General features: G+C 44.4%; 1 protein-coding gene across 1 annotated transcript in view; it reads left to right on the top strand.

Moving 5' to 3' along the window:
* Positions 1-13,720, top strand: part of CDC7 (cell division cycle 7) — a gene marked incomplete at its 5' end in the record, with an annotated part of 543,172 nt that overhangs the window by 270,105 nt on the left and 259,347 nt on the right. Inside the window, 1 exon segment of the mRNA XM_044086817.1 lies at positions 10,451-10,631. Coding sequence (XP_043942752.1) covers positions 10,451-10,631 — 181 coding nt within the window.

Raw genomic sequence — 13,720 nt, 5'->3', positions numbered from 1 at the left:
CTGCCTCAAGCAGCCCTTCGGTCGGCCAGATTCCAAAGTCTGGGTCCGGCGTCGGCTGAAGTCGCCCCTTCCCCGACGTCAGAGCGCCCGGGGTATAAAAGCGTCAGCCGACGCCATCTTCCTCAGTCTTTCTTGCCACGTGGTGCCCGAAGCAGAAGCAGTTCGCAAGTGCCGGTTGGCCAGCTCCTGTAATTCGGCTAAACCGAAGACTTCAAAGCTGGTACCCGTTGGGGACTCTTTCTTGCCTCAGCCGATGTCAGATAAAATTAACAATTGCTTAACTTGTGGGAAACAAATACCTCAAGGATTTCTACTCTTACTGCCTTCCTTGTCTAGGCCCAGACCACGATGTCTCGGCCTGTTCCGCCTGTGCTTCCTTCAACCGACGCACTCTAAAACGTCAGTCGGAGTTTGCAGAGGAATTTTTTGGGGCTAGTTTTGCTTACAAAATGCTGTCGGAGACTCCGACTTCACATTTAGTAAAGAAACGGAAGGACAGACACCCGCGGTTTCGGCTGAAACCACGGCCAGGCCTACCGCGAGTGTCTCTGTTTCGGCTGAAACAGAGTCCTTGGTACTACCGTCCACCGAAACTGTACAATCGACAACCTCGGCCCCTGAGGCCACTACTGTCTCGGTTGTTGAATCTCCTTTGGAATCTGGTGTCCAGGAACCTTCAGACACCATTCCCTTAGACAAAACTACACCAGCACATGGTGCAGCCAGGCCTCCTGCATCCATGTCTATTAAGGCATTCTCTAGGGCTAAAGCTGCTAAACGCTCAAAATCTATGCCTCCCAGGGTTATCCCTCCGGGACCCACTACAGGTTCTCAGATCCTTAGTCTAGCAGAGGACCTTATTTCATTAATTAGGGGCTCTCAGCCTCATCCGGACAGGGGCTCTCAACCTCCTACAGAAAAAAGGCCCAGGGTTGAGCCCTCTGATCCCCTCTCCTCAGATGAGGCCTCTGATGGCTCTGCCCTCTCGGACTACCAGGAGGAGGCTTTTTCGGCCTACGAGGATTCAGATGCAGAGGAATCTATCCCTTCGGCCTCCCCTCCTGAAGAACTGTCTTTTGGGGAAACTCTGCACACTGAGGGAGCATTTCCAATGGCAGGGCCAGGAGTACTCTGATTCCAGGAAGAGATTAAGGACCTTCTTGCATTTGCCTCAGCATAGACCTTTGGCTATTCCCCCTGTTTTGAATGTCATTGATGTGTACTCTGAATCTAGCACAACCCCTGACATTCTCCCTCCGGCTCCTGCCAAACCCGATAGGTACTACAGGGTCCCGAAATCACATCTTTTCCTTTCCTTTACAAGGCCCACTCTGCTGATCCAGAAACTATTTCCCAGGGCGCTAAAGGGGTTGCAGCAGTCACTACAAAAAATCCACTCCCCTCTGAAGGGAGTCCAGGGCTTTAGAGCGTTGGAGTAAAAAAGTGTATACTTCTGCCACCCTTTCTATGAGGGCTTTAAACTGTCAATTTCATATGATACAGTACCAAGAATATTTGTTAGATGAATTGCATAAAAAGCTGTCTTCACCCGAACCCCTAGATCGCAAATCACTTCAGGATCTGGTACATAACTCTCAACAGGTTAGCAACCATTTCTTGCAGTGTGGTTATGATGCATTGGAAGCTTCATGTAGGTCAGCTATGACCGGTGCAGTCATACGTAGGCATGCTTGGCTGAAGGAACAATCTCTGCCAGACCATGTTAAAGCACAGCTTCTGGATGCTCTACTGGAAAAGCAAAAGTTATTTGGCTCCACTGCTCAGGAGGTCTTAAAGAAATTTGAAGAAAAGGCAAAATCTGTACAAACAGTCAAAGATTTTATGCAAGTCCAACCACCAAGATTCAGCAGAAATTGGCCTTCCAAGAACTGGTCCTTTCCAGACAGACAGATTTCAGAGAGGCAATAACAGGCGTGCCAGAGGTAGAGGGCAAGCTAGAGGCTCCTACAGAGGACGTCAATGGCAGCCTCCCAACCAGAGAGGTAGTGCAGGGCCTACAACTGCTGCACAAGGACAGACTCAATGACTTCACTTTGACACCGCCAACCAGGGCTCAATTGGGAGCACCTTTGGGCGGAAAGCTTTCCTTATTTTCAGAAAATTGGCACATGATTGCAAGGGACAAATGGACACTACAGATAATAGACCAAGGATACAGGTTCCATTTCCACACATTACCGAAAAGAAAAGGCATGCCAGACCTGCCACCAAATCAAAGGGCAGAGGCTTTGAAACAAATCTCCAACTTAATGAAAATGAAAGCAATAGAAAAGGTTCCTCTTGCAGAACAAGGCCAAGGATTTTATTCCAGACTCTTCCTTGTTCCAAGAAAAGAAAAGCAATGGAGGCCTATTCTCGACTTGTCCGCACTAAATACTTCTCATTGTGCCAAAATTCAAAATGCTGAGACTACAGCAACTCCTTCCCATGCTGGGCAAGGGGTCTTTGCTGGTAACTCTGGACCTCAAGGAGGCATACCTGCATGTCCCTATCAGACAAAGCTGCAGAAGACACCTCAGATTTCTTGCAGGTTCAGAGCATTATCAATTCTCAGCATTGCCCTTTGGCTTATCTACTGTGCCCAGAGTATTCACGAAATGCCTGGCATCAGTAATTGTACACTGCAGGCTTCAGGGGATGCAAATATACCCGTACCTGGACGACTGCCTTATACAAGCGGACAGCAAACAAATTTTGGTAAAACACTTGAATTATACCATCCATCTTCCTTCAGGCCTTGGTATATACAGTCAACATTCACAAGTCAAGACTGGTACCATCCCAAAGAATAACTTTTCTGGGTGCGGATCTAGACACAACCACCCAAATGGCTTTCCTCACAGAAGAAAAACAAAACCAACTACCGGATTACTTCAAAAACCTGTCAAGACAAACTCGGCTGACTGCAAGGAAAATCCTGCAGGCCCTGGGTTACATGGCTTCTTGCATTCTTTTGATTCCTCAAGCAAGGCTACATATGAGGAAACTCCAATGGTACCTAAGGAGTTTATGGACTCAGCACAGTCACAGCTTGGAAACTTTGATACCACTCATCCCATGCCTTCAAAGGGAATTTCTGTGGTGGGATCAAGCAAGCCAGTCAAACAGGGGTTTGCCCTTTAGCAAACCAATAGCCAGCCAAACCATTACAACGGACGCTTCAGACCACGGATGGGGAGCGCACAAGGTGGGAAGATGCATTCAAGGGCTATGCTCACAAAAAGAGCTACGCATGCACATAAACGAAAAGGAAATGCTGGCAGTGATACATGCAATCGAGGCCTTCAAGTTATTTCTACATCAAGGCCACCTGCTAATAAGGACAGACAACACTACAGTTATGTGGTACATAAACAAGCAGGGAGGCACCCATTCCTACCCTCTTTGCAGGCTGGCAATGAATCTATGGGAACTTTCCTTGACTCTCAATATACAACTGCAATCCCAGTTTGTACCAGGAAAGGACAATATACTGGCGGACAGCTTAAGCAGGAACATCATGGATGCACACGAATGGATGCTGCACCCAGACATCTTCCATCAGATAACACAATCATGGGGGAGACGGGACATAGACCTCTTTGCCTCCCCACACAATCAGCTGGAGAATTTCTGCTCAAGGACATACCACCCACAAGCATGGAAAGTGGACACTCTCTCCTTCAGCTGGAGAATGCATTCCCACCTCTTCCATTAATGACCAAGGTCTTACTGAAGATCAGGGCAGAGCAGCCAAGAGTGATTCTGATAGCTCCGGACTGGCCAAGACAGCACTGGTACCCATTGCTAAAGAGCATGTCACGGACAAAACCATGGCTTCTGCCACAATGGCCGCTTCTCCTGACACAGCCCAATTACAAAACTCTGCATTCCAACCTGAAAACATTACAACTAGCTGCCTGGAAAATACCTTGACTCATCACCAGGATAAGCTATCCAAGAGAGTGAAGAATATCATCATGGAAGCTCGCAGGCCTTCCACAAGAAAGGCATACTCAGCAAAATGGAAAAGATTTCACACCTGGAGCACCTCAAAGGGCCTAGATGCAACAGTTATGAACATGGCACATATCCTGGAATATTTGGCAGAAATGCTCCACAATGGCCTGTCTTACTCTTCCATTAAAATTCATGCTTCAGCAATTTCAGCAGAGTACAATACTGATCCACCTGTCTTCTCTCATCCTCTGCTAAGACAGTTTCTAAGAGGAATTAAAAACATCAATCCTCCAAGGAAACCACCACTGCCTACTTGGGACCTTAACTTCGTGTTGGAAAAACTAACACTGCCTCCCTTTGAACCAGCAGCATCTGCAGAACTACAGTTCCTCTCTTGGAAGACTGCCTTCCTTCTGGCCATAACCTCAGCTAGAAGAGTATCTGAGTTACAGGCCCTCATGGCAGTACAGCCATTTCTTATTTTTCATCAAGACAGAGTTTCATTGAGAACCAATCCTTCATTTATGCCAAAGATGGTATCTAGAGTCTCATTAAACCAAGCTATTCACCTGCCTACCTTCTTTCCAAACCCACAAAACAAAGGGGAAAAGCTTCTGCACACCCTGGACATACACAGACAGTTGCGCTACTTGGACAGAACTAAAAATGACAGAAAAACTGAACTGTTTGTAGCATATGCTGCTGGTGCACAAGGAAAAGCAATTTCAAAACCGACAATTTCAAAATGGATAGGGAATTGCATTCGTTTCTGTTACTCCTTTCATGGAAAAACTGTGCCAGCTAACATTAGACCTCATTCGACCAGAGCCACAGCCACCTCCACAGCCTTCTTAAGAGGGGTGGCTACCAAGGACATTTTAGAAGCTGCTACATGGAGCTCCGTGCATACATTTTCCAAGCATTACAACTTACCTTTATATTCCAGATCGAGAGCAGGCTTTGCTACGGCAGTCCTGCAGGGCATTTTAGCTACACCATCTTTTACATAGATCCTCCACCTCCAGATTGGCTATGGTATTCTACCCATATGTGATGACTGCAGATGCATCCTTGAAGGACATAGTACAGTTTTGTACCTACCATAAATGTAGATTACGATAGGTATGCATCTGCAGTCAGGTTTACCCTCCCTCCTTCCCCTCTCTGGTATTTCTTGGGTACATTCCCCTCTCATAGCTAACTGGGGTTATCTATTATGGTGTATTTGTTTTTATATATGTATATTTTAGTGCATGTTTGGAATTTATTGCATTCCTCCAAATTTAGCCTTCCTTAGAGGGCACCTGGCATCTGGGGCAAGAAAAACTGAGGAAGATGGCGTCGGCTGACTCTCTTTTTATACCCGGGCTCTGGCGCCGGGAAGGCGACTTCAGCCGACGCCGGACCCAGACTTTGGAATCCGGCCGACCGAAGGGCTGCCTGAGGCAGGACAACCCATATGTGATGACTGCAGATGCATACCTATCGGACATCTACATTTATGGTAGGTACAAAATTGTACTATATTGAATTTTATAGCCTGTAAACAGTGGTGACTAAGGAAGGTGTTTGAACAGCCACACTGTGAACATTCAGTTTAATTTCACAATTTTTATTTATTTTTTGTAGCATAGTTAAGGAGAGCAGGCAAGCATGTCCGCAGAGGAGTATGGCAAGCTGGCAAGGAGCCAGTTGGCTGAATGTGCCAGGCTAAAGGAATGGTGCATGCAAACCTGACTAAAGCAGAAATGATTGCAGCTTTGGGCATAGTTGCATCACAGACCAGCAGTCAGGACGACAACCAGACTGGCCTCTGAGATGTACAACTCTCAGAAAATGGACAGTTCAGTCTTTCCACAGAGAACTTAAAAATCCATCTGGAGTTGGAGACTTGAACTGGAGGCCAAATGTTTGTAAATTGAAGCAGCAGAGAGACTGAGACATCTGGAGTCTGAGGAAAATGAGAGAAACTGCGACATCTGGAAGGTCAGGGGAATGAGAGGCAGAGGAAACATGAAAAGGAGATGCTGACTCTTCGCCAGGGTCATGGAGGTAATGGAGAAAGGGAGTAACTGAATCCCAAAACAAAAGCCAGAGGGGGGATAATTTTGATAGTTTCATGCATGTGTTTGAAAGGGTATGTAAACAGTGTAATTTTGACCAAGGACTCTTGGTACGGTTCCCCCTTACTCCGTGGTAAAGCTGTAACTGCTATTTCTAAATTGTCTGATACTATTTTAGAATGTTAAGTTAACCCCTGACGCTTGTAGGAACATTTTGTGAGCACAGACAAGGCAGATGAACGTGTTTGTGAATGTATTGCTGAACTAAGCAGTTATTTTCATAGGTGGGTGAGTGGATGTCAGGTCACCACTTTTGAAGGGCTGGCAGACCTGTTGGTGAGGGAACAAGCTGTTGGCACTTTGCCTGAGGGCTTGAGAGCTTGGTTAGCCAATAGGGAATGTAACACAGCAGGTGAGTTGGGGAAAAAGGGAGACCTGTACCTAGCAAACAGGACATCACTGCACAGGAAAAGGATACCCAGTGCTGCTCATGGATCTAAGGGAACCCATGGTAGTCAGCCTAGACCATCCACACAGAATGCACCAGTAGTAGGGGAAGCCACTAGTCCAGGTTACACGTCCAGGACCAGGGTTAAATGTTTTAAATGCAACCAGTGGGGCCATGTAGCATATATAGATGCCCACGAAGGGAAGGTGGGGAACAAAAGGTGGGGGAGCCAGTAAGTGGGAAAGACAAAATGCCAGCAGTAAGTTGTCTGGAGATGACAACGATACCAAACTACCACAAGAGGTTATATCCCATCTTAATGGATGGGGAAAGAGGCCACTGCTAAGTGAGACAGCCTCTGACCTAATCATTGTGAAGCCTGCAGTGGTTAAAGAGGAGTGCGACTTACTTTGGCAGTCTACTCCAGTCGGAGCTTTAGGAGGGATCCCATTCTAAATATCTTTGGCTAGGGTTCACCTTGTCTGGGAGTGTGGAAAAGGGAGCCAGCAAGTAGGTATGTTTGAGGATATCCCAGCAGATGGTCCTGATAGGGAATGATTTTGATAATGCAGTACTGTGTGTGCATGCAGTTGCACCCAGTCAGGCTTGGAGACAAGTGGGTCTGGTAGCCTGGGGGTGACCCAGACAGACCACCTACTTGCAGCCAGTACTGGTGAGTTGTTTACTTCAGGGAGGGGGCTACTCTGCATCAGTGAGACTGAAGGTGAGCGACAGCTGCTCGTGGGTACTGATGTTCCCTTGGCCAGAGTGACTGTATGGGCGGAGGTGAGTAGTAGTACCTAGGCTGACAGTGGGGTATCACTGTCCGAGGATACCAGACTTCCTGTGGTAGGGGAGCTGGGAAGGGTTACAAAGGAGGAGTTGAGATTGGCTCGGCTCTCAGACCCTACATTACAAGGCCTGAGGGAGGTAGCTAGTGAAGCACCTGATTTTCAAGGGAAGGGGGAATCTGTATACTGGGACAGTGGGTTACTGTGTAGAGTGGACCCCTGAGGGAGGGCTAGAGGGAGAGAATACAGCAGTTGGTAGTGCCCAGGCCCTACCATTTGGCACTTCTAGCCATAACCCATGATATTCCCTTTGCAGGTCATATGGGCATGAAGTGTACAGAGAAGTATTATGCAGAACATTTATTGGCCTGGAATATCCAGAGATGTAACAGAATACTGCAGGACCTATGAGCAGTGCCAGAAGTAGGCAAGGCAGGAGACCAGGTGTAAGCTTCTTTGATGCCTTTGCGTGTGATTGAGGAGGCATTTCAGAGGACAGCTATGAATATTGTTGTTCCTCTCAGTACTCTGTTCCACAGGGAAAAAGTATGCCCTAGTGGTAGTAGTTTATGCTACAGATACCCTGAAGTGGTGACCCTGTCCTCCATTGAAGCAAAAAAGGTGGCAAATGTTTTGTTGGAGATTTTCAGCAGGGTAGTTTCCCAGAAGAAATACTGACAGAGGCACTAATTTTGTCAGACCTGCTGGCTTGTCTGTGGAAGCACTGTGGGGTGAAGCACCAAAAGGCCACTCCCTACAATCCCCAGACTTAACACCCTTATTGGGAGGTTAATCTCTAGACTCAAGACCATGCTATGGCCATTTACAGACCAGTTTGAGGGGGTGGGACAAACATTTGCCCCATCTCTTTGCTTACAGAGATGTACCCCAGAAATCCACAGGTTTTTCATCCTTTGAGTTGCTGTATGGGCATAGGGTGAGGGGACCTCCAGATTTGATTCGAGATGAGTGAGAGGGTGAGTGAATCCCACAAGGGGTCTGTTGTGGCATATGTCCTAAACCTCAGAACAAGGCTAAGGGAACTCATGGGCTTGGCCCAGGAGAACCTGACAGAAGCCCAACAGCAGAAAAAGGTCTGGTATGACGGGAATGCTTGAGCTAGATCGTATGCTGTGGAACAGCAGGTTATGGTTGTTCCTATCAGACGCAACAAGCTGCAGGCATGTGGGAGGGACCCTTCAAGGTGGTTAGGATGGTCAGTGATGTTAACTACATGGTAGAACTGCTAGGCATGAGGTAGTGCATAAATTGTACCATGTTCACACGATGAAACCTTGCCATAACAGGGAGTCCCTAGTGCTAAGTATTTGCAGTAGGAGGCAGGAGGAGTCTGAGGGGGATCTATGTTTACAGGGAGCCAGCCAAATGACTATGGTGGAGTCTAGGGTTGCAGGCGTGTGATGGGGAAAGTGTAGCACTGTACTGGGATCAGCAATGCCAAGGTAGCTGAAATCTCAAGATGGTGAATGGGGGAAGATATTCCCAGATAGGCGAACCCTCTCAAGCAACGTTTCTCAAGGGTCACTTGAAAAATTAGCTTGAGTTTTTTTGGGGAGAATAAGTGTGACAAAGGGAAATATTGTCAGCCCAGTTATCTGGAATCTTGTCATTTGTGAATGCCAACATGCTTCATGTGAGATGCCTGTTCTACATGTGTTAGAACTGTGTTATGTACTGAGCTAAAATGTAACCACAGGATATCTTACTGGCTTAGAACAGAAATATATATAAACTATTGTAATTGTGTAAAGTTATACATTTTAACATTGGGCACAAGAACAGGGAGGGTTAACTTGCACAACTTCAAGAAAATAGTTGAATTGTTTTATAATTGTGCTATAAAGGTTAGTTTCAATGCAGCAAGGAGACTGGATGTCTAGAACTAGGTTGACTTCTGCATTGTTTTGCAAGTGTTTTCTTGTTTTATGTCTTCCAGTAGTTGCAAAGATCTGAGAGATGTAAATTTTTCGCAGGGAGATGCTGAAATGCTGATAGTTTCTGGCAATGTGGATTTAGCTTGGGAACTAAAGTCAAGTGACAAAGTGATGTCATCCAAGCTAACCCAGCAGTATTTGTTATTAATTTAAGAAAACTCGGAGGGCTTTTTTTTATCCATCTTTGATCTGACAACAGCATCAGCTAGAAGAGTCATTCACCACACTTGCCTTGCTATGAGTAAGTCTAGGGTACAGTAATTTCTTTTAGATTCAGTAAGGAATATAGTTAAGATTAGTTTAGATGTTTTCTGTATTAGTGTGTCCTGCAATGTTGTAAATATTTCCTGTGATTTTGAACTCTGAAGTCACTGTGATTTACTTGTTCTTTTATTAAAGATATTTAAGCTTTTCAATTGTGGCTGGTCTGTTTAGAGATGTATAAGGGCTTGGAGTACTTTATTATCTGTTTGGTGACACTATAGGCCACTCAATAGCCTTGCTTTTGATCAAACTAATATTTGGATTAATAGTGACATTACATAGTAAGATTGGACACCCTTTGCAAAGTGCCTTAAAGTGGCTGATACTGTCGGCTGGTGACAGTGATAACTACCTTATAGTCTGGGCAAAAGAGGGCATAGCTAGTAAACCTGTGCCAGCCTTTCTCAGATAGGTGAGTGTCTGTGTATAAATCAAAGCTCTGAGTATGTGTGTCAGCTACTTGGGCAGGGGCATGAAGCACTGGTTGGACAGCGATGGGTGCTGGAGGTCTTTGGCCACTCAGCTGAGATCTCAACTATATAGCTGTGCCAGTGAGGAGTCTTATTGGGGATCTGGAGAAAGCGAGAGAAACCAGCTCCAGACTGACTGTGATCCGTATGTGCTCTTAAGGGAAATTACACTTCAACGTGTGTACTTTTCATCCTCCCAGTGTGTACGTCCTTCTGTTGCCAGTGGTGAGAATTGAGCCTCCTTGATTACTGGGCCAGTGTTGGGATGTCACAGAGCAATTGAGGTATTTACAATGGCACTGGTCATTGCAGAAAGTGTGTGGTAGAAGGTGAGGCCGGAGAGGGAAGTAGAATGTTAACTACTTAAAGTGCAGACTACAGAGGTTTTATTGTATCCTGCCATCAAGCAAATGTGTATCTCAGTAGAAATATAGGTATTTGTAAACATAGCCACATTTGATTGTTTTACGTGTAATGTGAATGAAGACTTTTTTTCCAGTCAGGAAAGCCACCTAGATTAATTGAAGAATCTAAGAAATTGAACACCAAACGTAAAATGGTTCCAGCAAAAAGCAGCACAAGCAATCTGACTCGGAAATTAGCAGGTGTAGTCTCAGCAAATATGACCTGTGGCTGTTACATGACTGACAGAGTTTGCAGCATCTGTCTTTCAAGGTAAAGTTTGTAAACTGTTCCATAACTAATAACACATTGGATTGTCTTCTTAATTTGTCTACTGAACTGATTATACACCCCCCCCCCAAAAAAATATATGTATGATACGTATATATGTATTTATCCGTATTTTAAATATATTTTGTTGTCTGGGTATTTTGTAGACAAAAACAATTCCAAGTGCATGTTGCCTTTTTGTAGACTTTGACATCTCCCTTAATTATGTTAGACATATGTGGTCTGTTAATTTTTTTTGCATCTTCCTTTGAATCCCTTTATTTTTTGGCTGAAAGTAGTATCATAGGTCTGCCTTTAATTTGTGACTCTCTTACATCAGTAGTAAAAGTGTAATTTGTGTTAAGAAAATAATTGGTGGTATATACATATTTTGTTGTACAAGCTGCTATAAGCCAGATTTAGAATGATGAAGATGCTGCCTGGTTTGAAGCAATAATAAAGATCAGTGGTAACTTTTTTTTTTGTGCAGCTCAACAGTTTAAAGAGAGGATCATGAGCTCCAGTAGCCTTTAGATTGTCCTGGACAGGTCCTGTACATAGAATATCCAAGATTAGTTTACTGAGCTCTTTACAAGTCTCTCTTGCACATGTGTGTGGTAGTTCATATTCTTTCTTTTGGCAAAGCTACTGTAGGTGTTGCTTGAACAACATCTGACCAGTGTTAGTCATACTTTTCTATACTACTATTTGGCTGTGTAAGTCCATAGTGAATACTAGTCTTCAGAATGGTAGCTAGATGTTCTGGTGGTTTGTGCAGTTCCCTAATCAGGTGCCCTCCTCAACTTTAAGGGGAAGCCAAGAAAAAAAAAGTTTTGTCTTTTTAAAAACGTTAAAACCGTGGCAAATTGCATGCTACAAATGTAACAACTGGCTTGCTGCAACTGAACACCACAGAGAAAACACTAAAGCTCTTTAGGCCCGACTGGAAATGCAGTGTTGGCCTTTGTTTCTGAATGCTGGTGGTACTGCAGTACTGCCCAGTTGGTATTTGCCAATTGCATCCCCTATAACCTTGAGCCTGGGGCAACTGGCTATGCTTTTGCTAGAATTTACTCTGAGATTGCACCAATCATTTTAGTGCAAGCCTCATATAAATAAAGCCCTGTCAGATGACATCTTCAGTTTCCATTGCTTCAAACCCTGCTTGCTTCAGTGAAGCTTTTAACGGTGTACATCTTCAAGAGTTTGTGCTAGTTTCCACCTCTAAATATGATGTGCACATCAGCTTCTCTTCAGGTAATTTTTAAGAAGAAAACTGCATCTGTGTACTACTGCCTGTTGGCTTTTGTGTCCCACATATGCTTATGAAGTGTTTACTATTCTGAGAATTAGCCTTCTCAGGAAGGGAATTAATTTGCCTGATTTCCACTGATTTTTTTACATAGACTGAGCTGCCCTCTTCTCATACCACACGCACTTCAGTAGGACACATTGTGTAAAAAGAAGACGGCCATCTCATCTTTGTTTTGCAAAAAAGTGTTTAGAACTCAAACTGCCTGTACTTGTCAGATGACCAACAGAACTCCATTACTACCATTTCTGGGATTTTTTTCCCCTGTACTTTTGCAAGTTGATTGACTTAATTTGCCTCAGATTGTGATTTGGAGATTTATATTAAACCAGAGACATACCTGGAGATTTTTATCAGACTAAAGACCTACCAGGAAGAGTTCAAGTGCACTTCTGTAAGTGTGTTTCTGGCCATCAGAGAGTCAAAGATTCAAAGAAATTTTATTGTCCTTTAGGACCACACAAGTGCAGCCTAAACAAAATCACAAATGTCAGCTCACAAGAGAAATGTAGTGCAAATAAATAGAACAGTGTTAAAAAAAAATAACATAAGAAAAAAAATAACACGCATGACATGCAAGACCTTCGTTCACATTACATAAACACATTTAGTACCCATTATCCAGTGATAAATAATTCAATTCTCACCACCAAATCCCTACAGTGTTAAGATAGAGAATAAATAGAGACTCGTGAATAACAGCTGTTTAATTACCATATTGCTCTTGTTAACCTTGGACCCGAGTCAGTATAGCAAACTTGTTGCATAATAGTAATGCTGGCGGTAATTGCTCAGAGCAGTAGGATTAAATGAAAAAAAAACATGGCTTCAATGTATCTGGTATTATGGTTGGTGTCTGCACTAGTAAGTCTCACAGCTGTAGGATACAAATTGTTCCTGCATCTGGTAGTCCTACAGTGGAAGCTGCTGTACCTCCTTCCAGGGGCAAGTTGTGAGAACCATTTGTGGGCCAGATGGGTTGAATCAGCAAGTATTTTGTATATTCTCTTTCTTGATCTTGTAAAGAGAAACTCCTGAATAGCAGAGAGGTTTGTGCCCAAGATTTTCTCACCCACCCTCACCACCCTCTGCAGTTTCTTCTCAGCAACTGTGCAGTTGCCGAACCATGGTATGACGTTGCTAGTGAGGATGCTGTCGATAGTTCCCTTGTACAAAGTGATAGGAGCAGACAGTGGGAGCCTGGCATTTTTTGAGCTTTCTCAGGAGGTGAAGCCTCTGTTGAGCCACCTTGACTGTATGGTTGGTATTAGCAGCACAAGGTCATCAGAGATGTGAAGGCCCAGGAACTTGGTTGTTTTTTTTTTTTTTACTACCTCCCCTTTTGATAGTGAGTGGTTGAACTACAGCCTTTATCCTGAAGTCCATAATCATTTCTTTGGTCTTAACATTTAGGTCCAAGTTGTTCCAGTCAGACCAAGCAATCCGTGTTTACCTCATCCCTGTAGTTACGTTCATTTCCACCACTAATGAGACCCACGATGGTGGTATTGTCAGTGAATTTTATAATATGGTTTGACTTATGTTATGTCCTATCTCGCCTTCCTTCATTGCGGATTGCATTGAGAACCGAGAATCTGTTCCAACTCTGCCTATACAAAAGCTCGAGAGCTTCCACCGGTTCTTGGCTACACCCTTATCCCATCATGCTTAGAGAAGATTACCCAGATCTTGTTTGCCGCTAAACAAGATCGGGTGCTTCCATGCAGGCTCTAGGCTAAGTGGAATCTTTTCTCCTTTGATTACTGCTAATATTGCAAAAAACTT

This window comes from Protopterus annectens, chromosome 10.part0 (genome assembly GCF_019279795.1).
Source record: "Protopterus annectens isolate FY-2018-M chromosome 10.part0, PAN1.0, whole genome shotgun sequence".
Taxonomy (NCBI): Eukaryota; Metazoa; Chordata; order Ceratodontiformes; family Protopteridae; genus Protopterus; species Protopterus annectens.
This window is presented reverse-complemented; position numbering and strand designations above follow the sequence as displayed.